The 25,122-nt window shown below is 41.8% G+C and overlaps 2 protein-coding genes across 19 annotated transcripts in view; one reads left to right on the top strand and one right to left on the bottom strand.

The window, feature by feature from the left end:
• aimp1a (aminoacyl tRNA synthetase complex interacting multifunctional protein 1a) overlaps positions 1-15,172 on the bottom strand; it is a 68,744-nt gene extending 53,572 nt beyond the window's left edge. The window contains exons 1-3 of one of the 15 annotated variants that reach the window (XM_068045661.1): positions 14,363-14,427; positions 11,939-12,019; positions 10,189-10,299 (exon numbers count right to left, since the gene is read on the bottom strand). Coding sequence is in view for 4 of the 15 variants with exons in the window: in XM_068045724.1 (XP_067901825.1) it covers positions 14,363-14,430 (68 nt within the window). In the remaining 11 variants the exon portion in view is untranslated. The other 14 variants (XM_068045653.1, XM_068045667.1, XM_068045687.1 and 11 more) reach the window with 14 other exon arrangements.
• The window catches only part of tbck (TBC1 domain containing kinase), a 196,372-nt gene continuing 185,757 nt past the window's right edge, over positions 14,508-25,122 (top strand). The window contains exon 1 of one of the 4 annotated variants that reach the window (XM_068045581.1): positions 14,508-14,608. The gene's annotated coding sequence lies outside the window, so the exon portion shown is untranslated. The other 3 variants (XM_068045572.1, XM_068045590.1, XM_068045601.1) reach the window with 3 other exon arrangements.

Consider the following 25,122-nt stretch of genomic DNA (forward strand, 5'->3'; position numbering starts at 1 on the left):
ATCCCAGCTTTTCTGATCACACCACACATCGGAAGTGCCTCATTCCTGGTACAATTCTCGTAAATCTCCTCTGCAACCATTCCAAGGCCTTGACAACCATCCTAAAGTGTGGTACCCAGAATTGGACACAATACTTCAACTGAGGCCTAACCATTGATTTACATTTGCATATGGTGAAATAAGTGCACAAATGTACAGCTGGCAGATTTGAATTAAAATGCAGACAGATTTTGAGGCCTCCTGCTAAGCTGAAATTAGTCAGTAGCTCCCTGAGACCAGTGGGCTGAGACTTACAGGATATGCCCATTATTGCTGTAGCTGACTCAATCCTACCCTGTGCTTGCCGCTGGATGAGCAGATTGTTGGCCTGAGCGAGAAGCTACGCTATTTAAACCTGATGATCAGTGTCTTATGACGTACCCAAGACCCTGCTTGCCCTTTCAGGGCACTTGGGTGTAACATGTACGACACAGGCACAGAAGCCCACAGGATAAGTTTTGTTCTATTTCTGTAGGTCTGGGAGGAGCAGAATTGTTCTTGCAAGCTCTATAAAACCAACCTAGGCCTCTGCGGGTCCCCTCCCCTGAGATCTTCTCCCAAAGGATGGTATAATGGCAGCGAAAGGCAGATTAACAGTTCAGGTATGGCTCTTTATCTGAAATCAGTTCGAATGAGAGGTTACATTGGAAACCTCAACCTATCTTGCTCTGTTACTGTTTTATATTACCCGAGGTCTTTTCAAGAGTTAACATGTAATGACTTGCATTTAAATAATGTCATTTACATAGAAATACAGCTCAAGGTGCTTCACAGGGGAATAAGGATTTTTTAAAAATGCCAATCTAAACCCAAATAAGAACAATGAAAGGGCAGCCAAAAGTTTAGTTGAGGGTCATAAAGGAGGAAAGGGGGAGATGGAGAGGGAAAGCAGTTTAGAGAAGAAATTCCAAAGAGTGTTAAAGACATGGCCACCAATGATAGGGTAAAAAGGGGGCTGCACAGGAGGCCAGAGAATGAGGAATGGAGAATTTAAGGTGGGGATGGTTGTGGGTCTGGAAGAAGTTAGAGAGTTAGAAAGTGCAAGACCATGGAGACACGTGGGGGGGGGGGGGGGGGATAAGAGCCAACGTAGGTCACTGAAGACAAGAGTGATAGAGTGTGCAAATTGCTGCAGGATAGCATATGAACTGAAGTTGAGGGTAAAGGATGAGATGGCGACCAGAAAAGCATTGGAGTAATTGTTTGGAGGTGACAGAGGTATTTATGAGGGTTTCAGAAGCAGATCGATTGAGGTAGTGATGGAGGCAAGTGATGTTATGGATACTGTCAGGGAGATGTGGGCGAGATGAGCATGGATTGGGGAAGCAACAAGATGCTCAAGGACATTGAGGGTGTTTGGATATGGGATAGTAGGTAGCAGGGACAGAATTCTCAAAGTTTTGTGATTGTTGTATGAAGCCCTTAATGTTGTGAAAGAAAACTGATAGCTAGCCTGCAAGTTAAGGCTATTATTTTCACTGGCGTCAAGCTCATATGGAGGATAAACGCCAACACAGGCTAGTTGATCCAAATGGCCTATTTAGTGTTATAATTTCTATGTAATCACTGAGAACGAAGAACAGTAACAGTATTTTGTGTTAAAATACAAGAAGCTATTACAACATATACAGTTAAGATGAAAATGAACTGATCTGAATCAAATCCTCTGATTCTCTTTAAATGGCCTGATTTGGTACAAGTTTTGTGGTTGAAACAAGGAAAGAGTGAAAATCTTAGGGGCAGACCACAAATAATGGGAAATTTGAAAAGTTATGGTACAACAGACCACCAGGGCTTATATTCTTTGAAAAAAAAATCTATTTTACATGAACAGTGGTGTTCAAGACTTATAAATCTTGATATACGCCCTACAATTTTCTTTGCAGGAGATAGTTTTCATGCCGTAGCAAATGCTTATTTTTTGCCATGTAGAAATTTGAAATTTCAAGAAAACAAGCATTTTGCTCAAAATCTGAACCAGATGTTCAGTCCACACAAAAATGCAATAACTGTAACAAAGAAAACTGTAAACCAGAAATAAGAAGAAAATACTGGAAACACAAAGGTCAGTCAGCACCTGTAAAAGATAGGTTACAACATTTTAAACTTGAAGTGTAAGCAAACATGTCATAATCTGCCATTGCGCTTTACCGATGTTGGCTGATTTGCAGTGTAGTTCCAGCATTTTTGTTATCACACATGTAGTGCAACTATTTTCTCCTTATAAATTTAAGTGTCTTCCGAAACTGTCACTTGTCCCTCAATCTCACATTTTCTAATGCTCCAGTTAATTTATTTCATGGTAGCTCACAGCATTCTGCTTTTTCCACTAAATATTTGAGTTTTTACACAGATACAACAGTATACAGTCAGCACTTTCTACAATCTGTCAAGATGTTTGTAACTACAGCTACTTTTAAATAGGCATGGCTATCCCCCCACAAAATTTCTAACAAAAGCATTCAAATTGACAACAGTTAGATCCATGGTTTGAACAAAGAACAGTACAGCACAGGAACAGGCCATTCGGCCCTCCAAGCCTGCCCTCCAATCTTGATGCCTGCCGAAACTAAAACCTTCTGCACTTCCGGGGACGATATCCCTCTATTCCCATCCTATTCATGTATTTGTCAAGATGCCTCTTAACCGTCACCATCATACCTGCTTCCACCACCTCCCCCGGCAGCAAGTTCCAGGCACTCACCACCCTCTGTGTAAAGAACTTGCCTCGCACATCCCCTCTAAACTTTGCCCCTCTCACCTTAAACCTATGTCCCCTAGTAACTGACTCTTGCACCCTGGGAAAAAGCTTCTGACTATCCACTCTGTCCATGCCGCTCATAACTTTGTAAATCTCTATCATGTCACCCCTCCACCTCTGTCGTTCCAGTGAAAACAATCCGAGTTTTTACAACTTCTCCTCATAGCTAATGCCCTCCAGACCAGGCAACATCCTGGTAAACCTCTTCTGTACCCTCTCCAAAACCTCCAAGTCCTTCTGGTAGTGTGGCGATCAGAATTGCACGCAATATTCTAAGTGTGGCCTAACTAAAGTTCTGTACAGCTGCAGCATGACTTGCCAATTTTTATACTCTATGCCCCGACCGATGAAGGCAAGCATGCCGTATGCCTTCTTGACTACCTTATCCACCTGCGTTGCCACTTTCAGTGACCTGTGGACCTGTACACCCAGATCTCTCTGCCTGTCAATACTCCTAAGGGTTCTGCCATTTACTGTATACTTCCCACCTGTATTAGATCTTCCAAAATGCATTACCTCACATTTGTCCGGATTAAACTCCATCTGCCATTTCTCCACCCAAGTCTCCAACTGATCTATATCCTGCTGTATCCTCTGACAATCCTCATCACTGTCCGCAACTCCACCAACCTTTGTGTCGTCCGCAAACTTACTAATCAGACCAGCTACATTTTCCTCCAAATCATTTATGTACACTACAAACAGCAAAGGTCCCAGCACTGATCCCTGCGGAACACCACTAGTCACATTACTCCGTTCAGAAAAGCACCCTTCCACTGCTACCCTCTGTCTTCTATGACAGAGCCAGTTCTGTATCCATCTTGTCAGCTCACCTCTGATCCTGTGTGACTTCACCTTTTGTACCAGTCTGCCATGAGGGACCTTGTCAAAGGCTTTACTGAAGTCCATATAGATAACATCCACTGCCCTTCCTTCATCAATCATCTTTGTCACTTCCTCAAAAAACTCAATCAAATTAGTGAGACACGACCTCCCTTCACAAAACCATGCTGCCTCTCGCTAATAAGTTAGTTTGTTTCCAAATGGGAGTAAATCCTGTCCCGAAGAATCCTCTCCAATAATTTCCCTACCACTGACGTAAAGCTCACCGGTCTATAATTTCCTGGATTATCCTTGCTACCCTTCTTAAACAAAGGAACAACATTGGCTATTCTCCAGTCCTCTGGGACCTCACCTGTAGCCAATGAGGATGCAAAGATTTCTGTCAAGGCCCCAGCAATTTCTTCCCTTGCCTCCCTCAGTATTCTGGGGTAGATCCCATCAGGCCCTGGGGACTTATCTACCTTAATGCTTTGCAAGACACCGAACACCTCCTCCTTTTCGATGAGATGACTGAGACTATCTACACTCCCTTCCCTAGGCTCATCATCCACCAAGTCCTTCTCTTTGGTGAATACTGATGTAAAGTACTCATTTAGTGCCTCGCCCATTTCCTCTGACTCCACACATAGATTCCCTTCTCGGTCCTTCAGTGGGCCAACCCTTTCCCTAGTTACCCTCTTGCTCTTTATATACGTATAAAAAGCCTTGGGATTTTCCTTAATCCTATTTGCCAATGACTTTTCATGACCCCTTTCAGCCCTCCTGACTCCTTGCTTAAGTTCCTTCCTACTGTCTTTATATTCCTCAAGAGATTTGTCTGCTCCTAGCCTTCCCAAGAGTCCATTCAGACCCCTCCAGGGTTTTAAACCAAGAGCCCAGACTCCCAGGTCTAATGTAGAATTTAAGGAGTCAGAATGCAGTGTTGATGCAGTGACATATTTTCCTCCAATATGCTTTCAACACACTATAAACATTTAAGAATAGTTTTAAATGTGTTAGTGTCATCTAGTGGCAGATCATCAGCATTGCATCAATTAAATTATTTGTTATATTGTCAGCCTGTCCAATTCGGACACACCGTACATTGGCAGTATATCTACAGCAGACTGATACTTTACAAGTTCTCCAAGTAAACATCATGTTGAAGCTGTTATAGGCATATTTTTCCTCATTAAACCACTAGATCAATTTTATAAAATTAAGTCATTAGGTCATGTTTCTACAATTCTACTCCTCATATCAGTACATTTCAATCTTCTCGTTTTGCAAAACGAAAATCAGATTGAAAACTATCACAATACTGAGGCAGATGAATTATTTCCCAGTTCACGTGGCACATCAGCTTTTAAAACATCACTTGCAGCTCCCATAAGGTCAATAAGCAAATGCAGTGACTGGTGTGGTACTGATCCATTCAGACCAGGAAGCCTGTAGCTTCAATCATTGCTGAGTTAGTTGAGTAGGGGCAACAGTACAACTGCTTCAGTGCCTGAGCTAGCACGACATTGTTCCAGATCCAGATTTTCCAATGGACCCTTCTGGAAACTGTTTTATCAGTGACAGTGTCCCCCTTCCACCAACAGTAATCAAATTGCCTGCTAACGTCACTGTCCAGGCATGCTGACATCACATCCAACCATAAGTTAATATCTTCAGACCAGAGTGAAATCAAAACAAGCAACTGCTGGGACAGGGGAAGAATGCTATGATGAAAAAGACACTGAGAAACAGTTATAGTGGATGGTAGCTGACTGAATAATCCATGCATCAGCAGCATTTTGAATCGACCAGTTTTCTTCACTCCTTTAAAATATTAAAAGATAATGCTTAATGTGCAAACACTTTCAAAATAATATATAGTTATACTTAAATTATGCTTGTGCATAATTTTAATTTGGGGAGGCCTCCAATTTTGATCCACTCCTAAAAACAGAAATTCCCTCATTTCTATTTGTTGCTTACCTAAAGAAATAATTTTAAATTCAAGATACATTTTTCATTAATTTCAAACAAAACTCTGGAAGGCTTTGCACATGATCACTGCTTTTTTTTTTAAGTGGCAAAATAATACTTAAGTTGGACTAATCACATTAAATACATGCAGAATATTCATAAATCAAAAAATAATTAAGATTGTGCACAAATCAAGTACTTTCAACCCATAAAAATGAACTTCATTAATCTATTCCCTCTTCTAGTTCCTTGCTTTAAAAATTATTTTAAGAAATTCTAATGTCTCTGCAAAATATATCATTTAAGCATTCCTCTCTGCCCTCAATCCAGGCATGCATGGTAATCAGTACTTCTGGTTAATGGTTTATCTTCCTTCTTTGCCTCCCTCCTGTCCTGACCACCCACAACTTTACTTTGCAGGCTGAGAATTCCACAGCTCTAGAGACATAAGCTGCTATTATACTGTAGGCTGGCTCACAGCAAAACAACATAACTGCGTCACTTTTCGTTTACAAGATTCAGTGTTAACCTTAATCCGCTGGTAGCAATTATGTCTAAGTCTCACAGGTCATGGGTTGAAGCCCCACTCTAGAGATTTAAGCACATAATCTAGCGCTGAAATTTCAGTGCAGTACTGATGGAGAGATAAACTCTTGGAGATGTCCTGTTTCAGATGAGACTTTAAACTGAGGCCCCATTTGCCCTCGCAGTCATGGATGATCCCATGGCACAGTTTGAAAAGTACTAGGATAGTACTCCCCGTTTCCTGGCCAATTATTATCCCTCAATCATAATCACCGAAACAGACTAACTGGTTATTTATCGCACTGTTGTTTTTGGGAGTTTGCTGTGTCCAAATTGGTTGTTGCGTTTGTCTACATTACAACACTTCAGAGCTCATGGCTGTGAAACACTTTAGGACATCTGAGAATGTTAAAGTGGTTATATAAATACAACTTTTAGCTCAGGCAACTGGACTGTGCGAGTCAACTTAATGCGTGCATGTGCAAACTGAGAGTGACAGTTTGGCTGGTGCATGTGATGTACCGATGAAATAATGTTACTTCATGACAGCACTGCTGCTTGATCAGACTGACTTACATACTGGTTCCAAGAAGACTGGTGTAAGTTGTGTAGACAGTGGATTAAATAAAACTGGGCTTCTGGGTCATCTATCTTCTAAAAATGGCAAATTTGCAGCAGCCTGTTTGAGACTCATGCTTTAGGAGGTAGCAGCTGAAGAATACAAAATTAGCTTTAGATTTTGGGTGGTTTATGGATAGAAGACGCAGGAGCACTAAGAGCCCAGTTACAAAAGTTACAGAACAGAGACTGAATGACAGCTCATAATGTGGACACTTTGGCTCCTGCGGGAAGAACAAATGTGGCCACGTTCACACCAGAAAAGATGACATTTTTCAGTTACCCAAGAAAATAATTAAAAGCTTTTTTGTAGCAAACCATCTAATGAAGTCTAATCAATGATGCCACCACAAATTCATTTGTGGAAAAATTGCCAAAACTGAATGTTAGCTGGATCATCAAAACAAATTCATAGTATAAGGAACCTGAACTGGAAAGTTCTTCCCAAGCCCTGATTTTACATTGGTAACCTTTTATCTGTAGATGCATCAACCACTTCTTGTGTCAGATAATTTGTGACAGGTCGGTCACAGAACAGAATGAATATGCTGGAGGAATGTTAGTCAAATTTGCAATGTGTTTATTGCACACAACTGGGAAGATTGTTCGAGGTTGTTAAAGAGACTGATCACAGGACAACTAACCCAACCTTGCCAGCAACAAACCAATACTCAACAAAAAATGGGGGGGAAACAATATTGAAGTCAGATTTTGCTGGAAAAAAAATGGTTGTTGAATGATGTACACCATTATTAATCCACAAATTGCCTAGCAACTTTTAGTGATCACGAGATACCCCATCAGTAATGAGTCGCTCGCTGATTTGTGCCAATCCACCAACAGCTTCGTGAAAATTACATCTCACTCTCAAGCGTCCTGTTATTTTTAAGAACCTGCTGTATTTGCACATCAACTTCGCTACAGAAAGTTAGGGAGGGTACTTAATAGTGTCTTTTAATGACCTGATAATCAATCAGTCTTGCCAGAAAGAGAACATTGGAAGTATAGGGTCTCATTCCTTCAAAATTATGAATTGTTTTAGATTTTAAAAGCATCAAATTTTTACTTTTTTTCTCACCTTTACTTTGTCTCCATCCAATCTTTCTTTCGTTCTGTTTCTTTTTCCTAATTTAACATTAAATTTATCCACGCTTATTCACCCTCCTCCTCAGTTCTTTGTTTATTCTCAAACTCTATCTTTTGTTCTGGAGATACACTGTTTGCCTTATTGTTCACCAAGATCTCAGATGTCCCATTGTCCTCACTGCACTGTTATCAGCTCGCACTTCCAGCGACATTATTTGCAAAAAATTTTAAAACCTGAATCTGCATGAACAGACCTAATTAATGGGAGACGCTGTGTGTTGTCCCAGCAAAATCTGGCCCAATATTGCGCTCATAATATGTTCCATGGATTAGCCAGGTTAGAGGATCTAAATCTAAAGCAGGCAATATTTAAATGCATATATTCTATTTTTCAGAAATGAACATTTAATAGTTTTTCCTTCCTCTCCATTTGCAACTTTTGCTCACTGGTTTACATCCCTCTCCGCCTGTTGTATCCCAGCAGGGAATTGACGAATCACCTTCCAGAATTTTGCCTGTACATGAGCCCTGACTAATGAATTTAGCAAGCTATTTTGCCACAGAAAGCATCACGGTTGAAACCAATTCTATGCTCACTAAATATTAATAATGGATAGTGATCAAAATCAACAAGCCTAGCAGTCTCCCTTAAAGGCCTGCTACCCGACCTGAACCAGACGACATGTGTTGGGTTCAGGTCGGGTCAGGTCGCTCTTCTGGGTCCAGCTTTCGGGCTCGGGTCAGACACACATAGTACTCCACAGACTGAGTCTGCGCAGTGAGTGTCTCTATGATATCATTGCGCTCATGCTGCAGCTTCCTTCCATTCCATCCATCCAAAAGTGATAAGTACAGTGAGTGCACTGTGGTCGGGTCGGGCGTGGGAAAAAATGGAAGGACTCTTGCTGGATCGGGCTCGGGTCCGATGTGGTTCTGTCGGGTTCAGGTCGGGTTTTTTTTCCAAACCCGAGCAGGCGTTTAGTCTCCCTCCTCTCCCATGGGCTGAAGCTACTTGCAATTCCCCTTCCAGCACTGCAGCTGACATCAGCTAACTCAGCACAGAGCGAGAACCAAACCTGGAACTCTCTATGCTTGAACTGGATGAACTCACTGAGATAACTCCATAGCATTTGTTTTTAGAGGTACAGAGGATCAAGATTATAGCTGGAATTAACAGAATTAAATTCACACCCTTAAGGAATACTGTGACTCAATCTTTGAACATAGAACTGTAAGTGAGCTTTACCAAGAAAGTTAAAGCTTTAGTACAGATCTGGTATATACACTGTTCTTACTTTCTGCAACTTAGCTGAAGATTTTCCACAAAGAACAGAAAATACAAGTAGCATGACACCAAGTATTGAATTGTACCATGTTTATATAACGATGCACAATTGTTTGACTCCAATATTTCTGGCATCACTGAATAGCTGCTGGATCTGTTCAACATGTAGACACGGATTCAAGTCTGTATCGATCTTTAATTTTTGCCATCTTTTGCACTAATTACCACACTGCATAATGGTCTTAATGCTGCTTGTGACAGTAACACTTTACTCAAACCAGCACTTTTACTTCTCCTATAAACAAAAAATAATGCAAACATTATCTCTTTATAAACTTAACTCTAGTCTTCTCTGATCGTGCATAACTGGATAAATCGAATGTATTCATGATTACATCCTCATTGATTCTACTGCCTACACTTGACTGGAGGCATAATTCTTACAATGAATCACATTCACAAGAAATTCAAAACACCAGAACCATTAAACGAAATCTGTTTACATTTTACTTGCTCACTTGCACTTGATAAATATAACATATTTAGAAACGTAATACAAAATACAATTTTTATTCAAAACTAAGATAAAGACCAATTATTGGCATCTAGCAAAAATTTGACAATGTATTTCTGATCAAATAATTCAGAATATTCCAAATTATTGAATATACATAATGCACCTGTGGAACACTACTCAATTATCCCTATTGCAGATTGAATCTGTGCTACCGTGTGCTCACAATATGTATTCACCCCTTAACTTCCATCATCACCAATAAATATTACAGGCCTGCCCTACAGATTAAAAAAACTGAACAACAGTGATAACAAAAATGTAAACTCAGGATTTAATGCACAATAAACCATACTAGCTTAACTTTCCCTCTTTTAAACGTCAAGACTAATGTACTAAATCATATAGAATTTAGATATTATACATAAAATATCATGTTACAACAGAAAACAAGTTTAACATTCTTTAAAGCTCTTATTTTTACATTAAATTTCTGAAAAATGATCAGATTTTATGTAGAAAAGCTTGCAAACTAGTAGAGCACAAGTAAATGCATCTAATTACCAAATACGGTAACTGTTCCAAGGGTTTTGTTGACTGGAGACTTAAATGTTGCTCTCTAACATTGTCACAACAACAAGTTTTGTTCATCAGTTCCCAGCAAAAGCACCTTCTCTATTATTCAGGATCAAATACAGAATTATTCTTCTGCCCAAGATTTAAGGGAGAGATTTGTTATTACCACAAGCAAGACAACTTCAATAAGAGTGCAACATGTACAAGTCTATAAATAGTCCCATGTTATCTGAAACTGCATTCCTAACATGGTACCAGCTATATCAATCTACACCCAGATTCTGACTGGCAAGTGAGAATTTCATAATGTTCTAGTGAATGATATTTTAGAAGCCTTTCAGTGCAGGTTGCCAGTTGAGTCGTTGTAAAATAGAAAAACTTCCTTCAAAAGATAATTATAACGAGAAAGGCCACTGGCCCATCTTTATTCATTCAATCCAGGATGGCCTAATAGCTCCCCCACTATAGCATCTATAAGGTTCTTAAACTATTCGCGTTTTCATTTCCACTGTTCTAATCCAAGAATCCATTCTATGTATTCCTTCCTTGATTTCAGTACTAAATTTGCTTTTACTCATTTGAACCTATGGCTCCTTGTACTCTTGCTTTCTAAATTGATTTTCTAGATTTGCCTTCTACATATCTTTCACTATATTACATACTTCAATAGGATTATTTCTCAGATACCCCTTTTCAAGTCTGAAAAGCCCAATTCACTCTAGCCTCTCCTCAAAACTTAGACCTCTAGGGATCAGTTCTGTTGTACTTCTTTGCATCACATCCAATGTTTGAATATCAACCTTGTGTCTCAGGGACCAGACTGAACATGGATCTCAAAATATGCCCTGACCCAAGCATGATAGTTGATTATGACTTCAGCTAAGCATAGCTCAACACCCTTTGTTGATTGTTCAACATTTCCAACCAATGCAGAGCAGTAGTCAGTTGACTAAATATGAGTCTCATTCACCTTTACCCCTATATATGTCAACATCATTCATTGAGTTCACACATTACCCATGTTTCTTTCCAATTCACAATAATTCACCCTTGCTGGCGTTAAATTTCATCTGCCATTGTTTTTCCCACTTACGATTTTATGCAGCTAATTTTGCAATTTCTGAGCTGCTCCTTGCAATTCCACTGCCCCTTCTAGTTCATTGAGATTCACAAAATGAATCTCCATATATCACATAACTTAATTGGCAAGTTCTAATTTTCCTGTTCATCAGAATGACTACGAACAATCATCCTTTTTACATAAAACTGGGATCTAACTATATCAGTTACTATCCATAATTATCAGTTTCCCACCTATGGTTACTTACAGCCACTGATGCAATAGAAAAACCTGGCAGCATTTTAACTAATCACAGGTTTACTTACTATATTTCAAAGGCCATTTTTCCAAAAGAGCACAAAACAATAAACATGTAAAAGATCTTAAGTCTGAAGATCATCTGTACTACTTGAAAAAGTGAAAACAAAATACATGCTGTTGAACATTGATTGTTGATGACATTGGGAAATTACACATTAATAAGCTCAGCATCATAATGGAACCAAATTAATACAAAATTTATACAATATTGCTGCCTCCTGAAATAAGTGAGGTGGCATATATATCTCCAGTGGCATACAACCCCCAAGGTGGTTTTGTTCATTGTCTTTAACCCTAATCTTTGTTTGCCACTCTAGTCATTTTATCTTGATGGTAGGCAGGCAAGCTCTCACCAACCATATAAGTTGACAATGTGATTTTCACATCCTTGGCCTCTGCAGATCTTCCACCAACATCAGGAAAGGTTTGTACTCAGAACTGTAAAGTCACAAATTCAACTTGAGTAACTTCACACAAATAAACATGACTGTAAAGTAACTTAGCTTAAGACTTTGGATTACTGTATATGAAAATCTTAAATCTACGGTTGGTCCAGTGTTGCTCGACCAGTACTCCAAACCTGCTCTGCAGTAAACTGAGAACATCAGCAGTACAACCATAACACAAAACTGTTCCATTGGAAGTGGCTCCAAAAGATGGAGCCTATAACAGTTGCCATGATGGAAGCAGAGAGTTAACATAGTCTATCTTGTTTATTTGGGTAATCACTTCAATGCAGCAGTGAAGGAGTGTTGCATTTTCTTAAGCCTGCTCAGGTAAATATGAAAGAATCCATCACAACATATCAAGAACAGCAGGGAGTTCACAGTGTCATGAACATCTATCTCTCAACCAGTAATACTAATACAACATATATACTGACTTATCTCATGGTTCTTTGTGACCTTGGGTGCTACATGAATGCAAGTTATTTGTGTGTATAAAATGTTAAACTATGAGGCTCTATAATTCTTCAATGAAAACTCACTCTTTTCTGCCAGCGTTGTCCCTGCAAGAAAAACCAAAATAATGACCAATTGCTATATAATCTCGCTCACTCCTCCAGTGCTAAAACCGCCAACACGCCTTGCCTCTGTCTCCAGCCACCTAGGCAATTTCCTACAATTGCTGGCTGTACCTTCAGCTGCCTCGGATCAACATTCCTCCCTATAGTGTCAGCATGGCTCAGTTGGTAGCATTCCGACCTCTGAGCCAGAAGGTTGTGGATTCAAGTCCCATTCCAGGCCTGGAGCACACAGATCTACTGCAGAGGATGTACTGCTCTGTTGGATGAGCTGGGTTTTGGATGAGACGTTAAACCGAGGCGCTGTACGACCTCTTCGGTGGACATAAAATACCCCATGCACTATTTCGAACAACAGCACAAGTTCTCCTAGCCAATATCTGCCCCTCAATCAACAGTACAAAAAATAATTATCTGCTCGTTATCTCATTGCTGTTTGTGAGCGAGCTGTGGCAAATTGGCAACAATGTTTCTCATACTACAACACTGATCACACTTCAAAAAAAGTACTGCAATGATAATTAAGCATTTTGTGGCATCACGTGGTCATGAAAGGTGCTATAAAATTCCAAGTCTACTCTATATCCCTCCCTCCTTGAAATTCATCTCTTCGACCACGCTTCTTAATCAACACCCCTTCTTAATCCCTCTGCCTTTGCATGGCCCTTACCACCCTCCATGCAGTGACGCGGCTTTTTTAGGTTATAGGTGCTATGTAAGTGCAGTTAGTAGGGGTTATTAGTTATTATTGCCAAAATAGAATGCTGGAGAGGCTATGTGACGGAGGGGGGAACCTGGCAGGGGGAGGAGAGGGACGTGTCAGTGTCAGGGGGAGGATGACCGGGCTGGGTGGCGGGGGGAAGAGAGGATGTGACTGGGCCTGGGGGGAGGAGGCAGGGGGAGAGGAGAGGATGTGACCAGTGGGAGGATGTGACCAGGAGTGGCTGATGTGACTGGGGGAGGGGGGAGAATGACTAGGTGGTAAGAGGATTGACTGGGCAGGGGAGGGAGAGAGGTGGGAGAGGATGTGGGTGGGGGGTCGGGGGGAAATGTGACCAGGAGTGGGGTGGGGGGAATGTGATCAGGGGTGGGGGGAGTGTGTGACCGGGGTAGGGGGAGTGTGTGACCGGGGTAGGGGGGGGAAGGGAGGTGTGTGGCCGGGGAGGAGGGAGTGAGAGACCTGGGGGGGGGGGGGGGGGGTGGAGGGAGGATGTGACGGGTGTGTGGGGGGAATGCGATGGGGGGGGGCAGGGGGGGATGCGATGGAAGGGGGGAATGCGATGGGGCGGGCAGGGGGAGGGGAGACCGTGAACGGGGGTTGGGCGGGGACAGGCGTGACGGGATTGGAGGAAGGATAAGGAGTAACGTGTTGGGGCGAAGCTAAGGCTCCGAATGGGTCACCGACGTCCGCGTGTGGGAGGAACGGACTCTCATTGCCCCGCCCCCCCCCCCCCAAAAACTCCGCTGCATTTCTGCTGTTGTGTTCTCCATTTCCCTTCAGCCAACCCTCCAGCAGCTCCACCGTCTCTAATATGAATTTAAAAAAACACCCACTTGCCAATCAAACCAACCCCGCTCCCTCGGTACCAGGCCGCCGCAATGATGGCGGAGCCGCCGCCGTGTTTTTACTCACATCAACTCCGCCAACCGTCCCCTCGCCTGGGGGCCTCAACAGAGCCGCCTAACACCTACCTGCCTGAATCTCTGTATTCACTCTACCCCCACTCCACAGCCAAACACCTCAGCTTCAATCTCACCAGGGTAGATTTACAAAGAATAATTCCACATTGTGCGTCGGAATGAAACGAAAGTGGCTCAGTATCATTTCTGTATGACTGACGCAGCCGCCTGAGAAACGAGGACTTGACTTGCTCTGTCGCTCGCGCAGAGCATTGTGAGATTTGTAGTTCACATGCTCTTAGTTCTCATTGGTGCGAATTCCGAGCTGGACTACAAGTCCCTGTGTGCACTGCGACACTCTGTTTGTTGAAGAGAGACAAGCGGTAAGAAGCCTGGGCTGTGATGTGGGGATGAGATTGATTTGCTGTAATTTGTGGAATATGCTGTCGGTGCTGCATCGACTGGCCTTCTTACGTTAAATACTTAATGATCTCTTTATGTGGCGAGTTGTCAAATTTTGTTTGCTAACGCTTGTATAGCACGTTGGGACGCTTTATTACTTTAAAGACGCTACATAAATGCAAGTCGTTGTTCAAGGACTACACTGGGATAATGTTAAAGAGCATCTGCCTTGTAAAAAGGCGGTGTCTGGATTCTCCTGCATCCACCTTCTGCAGGACAATTTAATTCATTACGATAACATTGTATTCCTTAACATCTCAAAAGATAATTAGGGATCAGGAAGTCCATCGGCATTCAGCCGATGCTGAAATGTTTCCTGGATTTTTACTTCCACTAATCTATCTGGGGGTTGATTATGCAAAGAAATATTTCCTGATATCTGTTCAATAAATTTACCTTTCATTAGTTTGAACCTATGGACTTTCTACTCTTGCTTTTTTGATTTAGAGTAATTTTCTGGATTTACCTTTACCATAACAGTGGCGCACTGGTTAGCACCGCAGCCTCACAGCTCCTGGGACCTCCAGGTTCGATTCTGGGTACTGCCTGTGCGGAGTTTGCAAGTTCTCCCTGTGACCACGTGGGTTTTCGCCCCACCGCCAAAGACTTGCAGGTGATAGGTAAATTGGCTGTAGTAAATTGCCCCGAGTGTAGGTAGGTGGTAGGGAATGTGGGATTACTGTAGGGTTAGTATAAATGGGTCAGCACAGACTCGGTGGGCCGAAGGGCCTGTTTCAGTGCTGTATCTCTAAGTTAAAGTTATAACTGTTAAAAAAAAATTGCAGGACGTGGGGGATAGAAGCAGGGAAATGGGACTAATTGTACAACTCTTTGGAAGAGCCGGGACAAGCACGTTGGGCTGATGGCCTCCTCTGTTGTATAATTATATGATTTGCAATCTGGTATACCTGCACAAGTCCACCTCCCAGACACTTTTGCAATCTGAAAACCTCAAACCTTCCCTGATAAATTAAGAGTGCTACCACTCGGGATCAATTCTTATACTTTACAAGCTAATACTGTTTGGAAACTCTGCTTCCTTAGTTACACGCCTGGACTAACCCTGCAGGACTTGAGTACCTTAGACACATTAGCCATATAGTTGGCTGAGTCTTCCTTTAATGTGAATGAATTCAGTATGGGCTTTCTAGGCTTGGTCTCCAGGTTTTCCTGGTCTCATGATAGACATCCCCTTCACTTTCCTCAGCTGCTCTCAAGACTCCTTTAGCTGTTTTGCCAACTCAGTTTTCTTTCTCTTTTTGGACTTCTTTCAAAACTACTGTTTTTTACTGCCTTTCTCGAGCTGAAGCACACCAGTTCTCCGGTCACATCTTCAGTGGTTTCCCGCTCTGCGACTTACTCATCTTTCATCTCTTGAATCCTTGAACCCTCAGTGTGTCTCCAAACTGGTGTCTCACATCAGCTTCTGTCTCACTATCCTTGTCTCTCTCTCTCTGTGGTTCTCACTCTTCTGCCTTCAACTTCATTCACAAAACTCTCTTACTTTCCTTAGTACTCTCCTACCTTTGTTGCTGCAGTCCCCTTTTAAATTTTCCTCTTGCCCTCAACTTTTTCTGTATTACTGCTCTTGCCCTGCTTTCCTCTTTATCTTCCTTGGCCTCTTCCTCGGCCACTTTCTGTGCATTGTTTGTGCCCTTAAGGCCTTGGCTTTGGTTGAACTCTTGCTTCTGAGACAGAAACTCATGAGTTCAAGGCCCATTCAAGTCTTGAATGCATAATCTGCTCTGACACTTGTGTTGTTTTTCTGATGAGAGGCTAAGCCTGTCTGCTTGCTCAGGTGGATGTGAAAAAAAGACCATGACAGTATTTGAATACGAGGAGGGTAGATCTCTTGTTTAGTTCTGGCCAATATTTATCCCTCAAACAACATTACAAAAACAGAGATATCTGGATACTATCTCATTGCTGTCTATGGGATTTTGCTGTGTGCAAATTGGCTGCTGTAATTTAGTTCTGCAACTGAAAACAGATATCAGCCTTCGAAGCATGCCCAGTTTACTTGCATTCTATGTTAAATTCTGCTGATAATCCTCAATCTGGATAATGTAGCATAACTGTTATCTGTGTGTCTTTTGTTCTTTATTGATGGTGTGATTTTCTTGTAAGATGTTTCTCTTAAACTGATAAGAACAGTATTGGCCTACCTTGCTAGGTTGGCTCATTGATAGCATTCTTGCCCCAGAGTCAGGAAAGTCGTGGGTTCCAGACCCACTCCATTGCAGTGCTGAGGGAGTCCTGCATTGTTGGACATATTGTCTATCAGATGAGATGCTCAACTGAAACCCCATACACCTGCTCAGGTGAACATAAAAGATTCTGTGGCACTATTCAACGAAAGGCAGGGGAGTACTCCAGGTATGTTGGCCAACATTTGTCCCTTAACCAACATCACTGAAATGGATTAATCCATTGCTGTTTATAGGGGCTTGCTGTGTTTGCTTATAAAAATACAATGGTTACAAGCCAAAGCACTTCACTGGCTGTGGAGTGCTTTGGCATGTCCTGAGAATGTAAAAGATACTAAACACAAGTTATTTCTTTACTTAAAGTAAATTTTCTGACTTTTTTCATCCATTAGTCGCTAGGAGAGATTTCTACATACGCTCTGCTTTGTCCTGCAGAAGGTGACCTCCTGTTTTAGGGCTTCACGCTGAGTTTGCACCTGTTCCACTGATGTCAGTATCAGGAATCTGAGGGAGTGAAACTGGAACAGGGCCATTGTTGAATTGGACACGTCTTCTGGTTTGGAATTCTGCACTTATATGTGACTATTAGTGTTTCTCGCTAAGCTGTGGCAGTGTTACCAAAGTGATTAGTTGAGATAAGAGCATCTGGTATATGGGAAGATATGCCAAATTAGGTAGAGAAGTGACTATATGTGGGAAATACTGGCTGATATTTTCTCAGTGGAATCGACAGCCTGGTGGGAAGTGCCACAGTGATTAGTCATGGGTAGGGCGGCACAGTGGCGCAGTGGTTAGCACCGCAGCTTCACAGCTCCAGGGACCCGGGTTCGATTCTGGGTACTGCCTGTGTGGAGTTTGCAAGTTCTCCCTGTGTCTGCGTGGGTTTTCTCCGGGTGCTCCGGTTTCCTCCCACAAGCCAAAAGACTTGCAGGTTGATAGGTAAATTGGCCATTATAAATTGTCACTAGTATAGGTAGGTGGTAGGGAAATATAGGGATAGGTGGGGATGTTTGGTAGGAATATGTGATTAGTGTAGGATTAGTATAAATGGGTGGTTGATGTTCGGCACAGACTCGGTGGGCTGAAGGGCCTGTTTCAGTGCTGTATCTCTAAAAAAAAAAAAAAAAAAAAAAAATTCTAGTTCTCATCTACATCAATGATGTTAATAAGGACATTCACATTTGCAGGCAATACAATTGCACTGAAAAACTAAGTAAGCCAAAAAGCCAATTTGTATTCAGCAGTGATCTGGAAATCTTGATCCGTGGGTAAAAGGTGAACGTTTTATGAATTGTATCTGAAATTGGTGATGATAACAGTTTACATTTATATAGTGCTCCTCACTTGGTTAATGTTAAGAGTGCATTACTGAATACTGACTGGGATAGGGGCATGGTTGGTTGGAGTGATGGCTTGGTTTAAAACAAAAGATTTTTAAGGAGGCTTTTAATCTTGAGAGGGGAGGTTGTGAGGTGGAAGGATTTTGGATAGGAATTCTAGATGATGGGGACATAATGGCAGAAGGAACAGACAGCAGGTAGCAATGACAAGTGGGCGGAGCACAAAAGAAATAAATCAGTGTCAGAGGAGTAGAGAATATATGGAAGCAAATTATAGTTGAAGGAGGTCACAGGTAGGGTGGGATCAGGCTATGAAAAGCAGCGAGAACAAGAATACGGTTCCTTTAATTAATCCTTTGGGCTATAGGAGGCCAGTGAAGCTTCGTGAGGACGAAAATGGATGTGCAAGTTTTTGTGCATAAGGGTTGTGTACCTCAACAATAATTTGCATTTATATAGTGCCTTTAATGTGGTAAAATATCCCAAGGGGCTTCACAGAGGCATTATCGAACAAAACCACCAAGCCACATAAGGAGCTATTAAGACAGGTGACTAAAAGGTTGGTCAACGAGGTAGGTTTTAAGGAGTGTCAAAGGAAGAAAGAGAGGCAGAGAGAATCAGGGATGGAATTTCAGAGCTTCGGGTCCTGGTAGCTGAAGGCAGGTCCGCTAAATGTGGTATGATTAAAATCGGGGATATGGAAGAGGCCAGAATTGGAGGAGCATGGGTATTTCCAAGGGTTGTGGAGCTGGAGGAAGTTACAGGTTAGGGGGAGATATGGAGGGATTTGAAAACAAAGATGAAAAGTTTAACATTGAGGCATTGCTTAACTGGGAGCCAGTGTAGGTGAGCGAGCACAGGGCTGATGGGTGAACGGGAGTTGGTGTGAATTAGGATGCAGACAGCAGAACTTTGGATCAGTTAGGGCATTTAAGTGGTCATTGGATAGACATATGGATGAAAATGGAATAGTGTAGGTCAGATGGTTTCACAGGTCGGCGCAACATCAAGGGCCGAAGGGCCTGTACTGCGCTGTAATGTTCTAATTCTAATAATGGGCGTAAGTTGGGAGACCAGCCAGAAGTGTGTTGGAATAGTTCAGTCTCGAGATGATAAAGGCATGGATGAGGGTTTCAGCAACAGATGAGCTGAGGCAGAGGTGGAGTTGGGTAATGTTACAGAGGTGGAAATAGGTGGTGTTAGTGATGGCTCTAATATGTGGCCGGAAACTCATCTCGGGATCAAATATGACACCAAAGTTATGAACAGTCTGGTACAGCTGTAGACTGTTACCAGGGAGAGGAATGGAGTCGGTGGCTAGGGAACGGTTTGTGGCATACTGAATACTGACCCATCCATTGGAAAGGCAGTGGTGAGGTACAGTTTGGTGTGGTCAGCAGTCATGTGAAAACTAACGCTGTGTTTTCAGACAATGTTGCCGAGAGGCAGCATGTGACAAATAGGAGGGGGCCAAGGATAGATCCTTGGGGGATTCCAGAGGTAATGGTGTTGGAGCAGAAAGAGAAGCAATTGCAGGTGATTCTCTGTCTATGACTGGATAGTTAAGAATACACCCAGCTGGATGATGGTGGAGAAGTATTGGAGAAGGAAAGTTTTGTCAACTATGTCAAAGACTGCAGATAGGTTAAGAAGGGTGAGGAGGGATGGTTTACCATGGTCACAGTTACATAGGATGTCATTTGTGATTTTGATAGCCGTTTTGGTACTGTGGCAAGGCGGAACCTGATTGGAGAGATTCAAGCATGGAGTTCCGGGAAAGGTGGGAATGGATTTAGGAGGCAACACATTCAAGCACTTTGCAGAGGTAAGGGAGATTGGAGATGGGATGGTAGTTGGCAAGGACACTTTTTTTTTGAGAATGAGCAGGCCAAAAAGAAGAGCATTCAAGTTTGGAGATGATGAAGTGAAGGACTAGGTTCACAGACTTAATGGGGGAGTGGATAGAGGGAGAGGCAGAGATGGGCACCATTTTGGAGTTGAGGAGACCGTCTTAGTGAAGGAAGATCAGCTTGGGTTTAGGCTGAGGTTTTTGCACCTCTGGGATAAACCTAAGCAGCCTCCCTGGTTTCCACTTCAAGTCCCAAATGGTAGAACGGTGATCCTAGTCAGAGCTAAAGTGTGTAGTTTTGGTGCTGTTGACATTAGAGTCATAAAGTCATGATAGAAGGAGGCCATTTGGCCCATCAAGGCCATGCTGGCTCCATGGAGCAATACAGTCAGTCCCTTTAAAGTAGATTATTAAAGCAAAATACTACAGATACTGGAAATCTTAATCAAAATAGAAAATGCTGAAAATACTCAGCAGGTCTGACAGCATATAGAGGGAGAAGCAGAGTTAACATTTCAGGTCTGTGACCCAGTTCTCTTTCTGCACAGATGCTGCCAGATCTGCTGAGTATTTCCAGCATTTTCTGTTTTTAATCATTAAAGTGTATTATGTTGTTTGTATAGAAATTGAAATATGTGAAGGTAATTTTTCTTTTATTGCATAGACAGAACATTTGACTTTTTTTTTGTATGCTAACCAGCGTTACTGAATAATAGTAATTATGTTAGTCTTTTTAAATCCTGGTTCACAGAAGCTTAATCCTTCTACCTGTGCATGCCAAAAACATTGGAAAGTTGCCACAGCAGGAAAGATACCTGCTTCATAGAAAAGCAATAAGAAACTAGAGACATTTTGATAGGAAAGAAAAGTATGAAGGAACATTAAATTTTCAGGGTAAATTAGTTCTGCTGACAGAGGGGAGATAAATATGTTTCCCTTAATGAAAAATAGGAACATAGGAAATAGGAGTAGGCCTTTTGGCCCATTGAGTCTGCTCTGCCATTTAAACAAAACATGGCTGATCATCTACCTCTACGCCATTTTTCCTCACTATCCTCATATCCCTTGATGTCATTAGTATCCATAAATCTATTGATTTCGGCCTCGAACATGCTTGATGATTGAGCTTCCACAGCCCTCTGGGGTAGAGAATTCCAAAGATTCACCACCATTCATTGAAGAAATTCCTCCTCATCTCAGTGTTAAGTGACCTGCCCCTTATTCTGAGACTATGTTCCCTGGTTCTAGACTCACCAGCCAGAGGAAACATCCTATCCACATTTACTCTGTCATGCACTGTACGAATTTTGTAAGTTTCAATGAGGTCACTTCTCATTCTTCAAAACTCTAGAGAACTCTAGAGCCCAGTTTCTGCAATCTCTCCTCATAAGACAATTCCGCAATCCCAGGGATTAGTCTGGTGAACTCCCTCTATGGCAAGTATATTCTTCCTTAGATAAGGGGACTAAAACTATACACAGTACGCTGGTGTCTCACCAATGTTCTATACAATTGAAGCAAGACATCTTTACTCCTGTACTCAAATCCCCTTGCAATGAAGGCCAACGTACCATTTGCCTTCCTAATTGCGTGCTGCACCTGCATACTAGCTTTTAGTGACTCATTAACAAGGACACCCAGATCCCTTTGGGCAGCAATACTTTCCAACCTCTCATCATTTAAGAAATACTCTGCCTTTCTATTTTTTCTACCAAAGTGGATCACTTCGCACCTATTCCATCTGCCATGTTCTTGCCCATTCACTTAGCTTGTCCAAATCCCCTTGAAGCCACCTTGCATCATCCTCACAACTTACATTTCCACCTAGTTTTGTCATCAACAAATTTGGAAATATTACTTTTGGTCCCCACATCCAAATCATTTATTCAGATTGTGAACAGCTGTGGCCCAAGCACTGATCCTTGCGGTACCCCATTAGTAACAGCCTGCCATCCTGAGAATGACCCATTTATTTCTACTCCGTTTTCTGTTTGTAAACCAATTTTCAATCCATACCAGTATATTGTCCCTAATCCCATGTGCTCTAATTTTGTTTACTAACCTCCTGTGTGGGACCTCATCAAAAGCCTTCTGAAAATCCAAATACACCATATTCACTGGTTCTCCTTCATCTATGCTACAAGTAACATCCTCAAAAAATTCGAACAGGTTTGTCAAGCATGATTTCCCTTTCATAAATCCATGTTGACTCTGCCCAATCATATTATTTTCCAAGTGTCTAGTTATCACATCTTTTATAATAGATTTTAACATTTTCTCTACTACTGACGTCAAACTAACTGTAGTTTTCTGTTTTCTCTCTTGCTCCCTTCTTAAATAGTGGGGTTACATTTTCTAATTTCCAGTCTGTAGGAACCCTTCCAGAATCTATAGATAACCACCAATGCATTCATTATCTCTATATCCACCTCCTTTAATACTCTGGGATGTAGCTCATCTGGTCCAGGGGATTTATCAATGTTTAATCTAATAAATTTTTTGAGTACTACCTGTTTAATGTAAATAATTTGTTTTGCTGAAGAATCTTAGGAACACTTTGCACTTGTACTGCCACCTTCACGTCGTCGTTAAGTTGAGGTGTAAGTTAAGCTTTGAGATGTCCCTTGGTGCTAAGTTGGCAGTCAAAGGCCAGTGTTGTGATCTCATCAAGAAGCTATCTCACAATAGCTGCAGTATGACTCCACCCTTGAATCACGTTTACCGAAGTGCATGCAACTAACTATTTTGGCCCCCTACCCCGCCTTGTTCTGGATTCCCCTGTAGGAGGAAATGGTTTCATTGTATCTATTCAATGGAATCCTTTTTGTATAGACTCGGCTTTGATTTATTTGGCAGAATGAAAATATGGAAGTGGTTGTACTGGTAGTTTGAACTAAAGTCCCAAACGAACAGAATAGGATACTGAATAAGATCCTTACCCCATTATGAATTCTATTGATTCTGCACTTTCAAAAGCAAAATCAAATTCTACTTAATCAGAGTCACTAGGTATTCAGTTTTTCTTTCCCAAGTCAGGCATGGAGGGTGGTGTGTCAGCTGTGGCTCACTTGGTAGCACTCTCGCCTCAGAAGAATGTGGGTTCAAGTCCCACCCCAGGACTTGAGCACAAAAAAAATCAAGGCTGACACTCTAGTGCAGTACTGAGGAACTGTTGGAGGTTCCATCTTTCGGATAAGATGTTAAAACAAGGCCTTTATCCTGTCAGATCAATATGTAAGATCCTATGGCAGTATTTTGAAGAAGCTCAAGGTGTCCTGGCCAATATTTATCCTTCAATCAACATCACAAAAAAGAAGTTTGAGCTGCTCAATTGTAAGCTCTTGATAATATGAAATGCACATTGTAACCACAGTCAGGGTTGAAGAAGCTTGGAGACCAAATTCTGTCTATGGGTCTTGCGTTGTATGTGCCATCTTAAGTGATCATTTTACAACTTCTGTTTGTGAAATGTTTGTGAGTAGGTTTGCCGATTATTGAGGGAAAAGTGGCAAAAGTGAAAGTGATCTTTAAACATATGGAACTGTGCTGATTTTCAAAGTCAAATGCGTCCAAGTTCAAAATGAGTGTGTCTTGCTGATAAACAGCGAGATTTAAATGCATGTAATATTTTACCTAAATTGCGTTGAAAAAAGTAAAGCTTTTAGGTCAATGTACAGCCACTTATTAATCCTGATAAGAGTGATAAAGGCAAATAGAAAAATAGCGTTCCAGAAAAGAAAGTGAGAAAGTGTGACATGGAGAAGGAAAGAAGGAGACAAAGTAAGAGGCAAAGATGGCAGAGAGTGGGAAATGAGCTGGGAAATTGAAAGGAAGTGGGATAAAGGCACGCAATTACTTTACTCTGTCACTAAGTGTAGAAAATTATTTTCGTGGTCTGACATAGGGGGATTAATTTCAGCTGTTATATCCAGAAGCCATTCAGGATTCTAACTCCATTACACACTCCTAATTGTAACTGATACCAAATGTTGATCAATTGGGCTTTATATCAGGTAACTTGAGTATGAAGCAGGATTTGAATATCCTTCACTAACCTCTGCCAGTCTGTGCGCTTAAGAACAGCAGATGGTGAGCGCATTGCTAAAATTCCATATCCTTCCTTGGTCTCATGCTGTCACTTGGGCCATGATACTGGCATGGAAGCAAGAGGCCAACAATTTCACCTCTGTTGTGATGAAGCACACGCTGGCTAATTATCTTGTGCTACCTCCTGTACTGGAGCAAATTCAGTTTACGCCATATGCACAGTGTGCTTTGAGCATTGTACTGTAAATATAAGGAGGTTTGGAATGAAGTTAGTGAGGCATTGTCTTCCCTGAGAGTTTTAAGGACATTTTTGAATTGCTGTTATTTTTCCATTTGCCAGCCCTCAGTGGCTAAATAAGTTGTCAGATTAAAGGATAGATATTGGGCGAGAAGCCAGCTGTTTCATTTTTCTCTTCGCAAAAATATACTTTATTCATAAAAATCTGTAAAAAAAAATAAATAAATACATTACAAAACAGCACCAAGTTGACATTCCAAAAAGTGCAAAGGAAATCTCTTTTCTTCAATACAAGAGTGAGTTGCCTCACAACCCTTCCATTCCATTTTACATGCCATGTACATTTGATAGCAACCCCATATTTGGTGTATACAGCCCGAGGGGTTTCCCCATTGAGTCTTTGCAGTGGCTGCCCCAAGCTTTAGTGCATCCCTCAGCAGCTAGTCCTGGACCTTAGAATGTGCCAGTCTGCAGCACTTGGTCGTGGACAACTCTTTGTGCTGGAAGACCACAAGTTTCAGGCAGACCAAAGAGTGTCTTTCACCGAATTGATGGTCTTCCAGCAGCAGTTGATGTTTATCTCGGTGTGCATCCCTGGGAACAGCCCGTAGAGCACAGACTGCTGCGTTACAGAGCTGCTTGGGATGAACCTTGACAAAAACCACTGCATCTCTTTCCACGCCTGCTTTGCAAAGGCATGTTCCAGAAGGAGGTGGGCAACAGTCTCTTCCCCAACTGTTTCATGCGAATTTAA

The sequence above is a fragment of the Heterodontus francisci genome, chromosome 1 (genome assembly GCF_036365525.1).
Source record: "Heterodontus francisci isolate sHetFra1 chromosome 1, sHetFra1.hap1, whole genome shotgun sequence".
Classification (NCBI taxonomy): Eukaryota; Metazoa; Chordata; class Chondrichthyes; order Heterodontiformes; family Heterodontidae; genus Heterodontus; species Heterodontus francisci.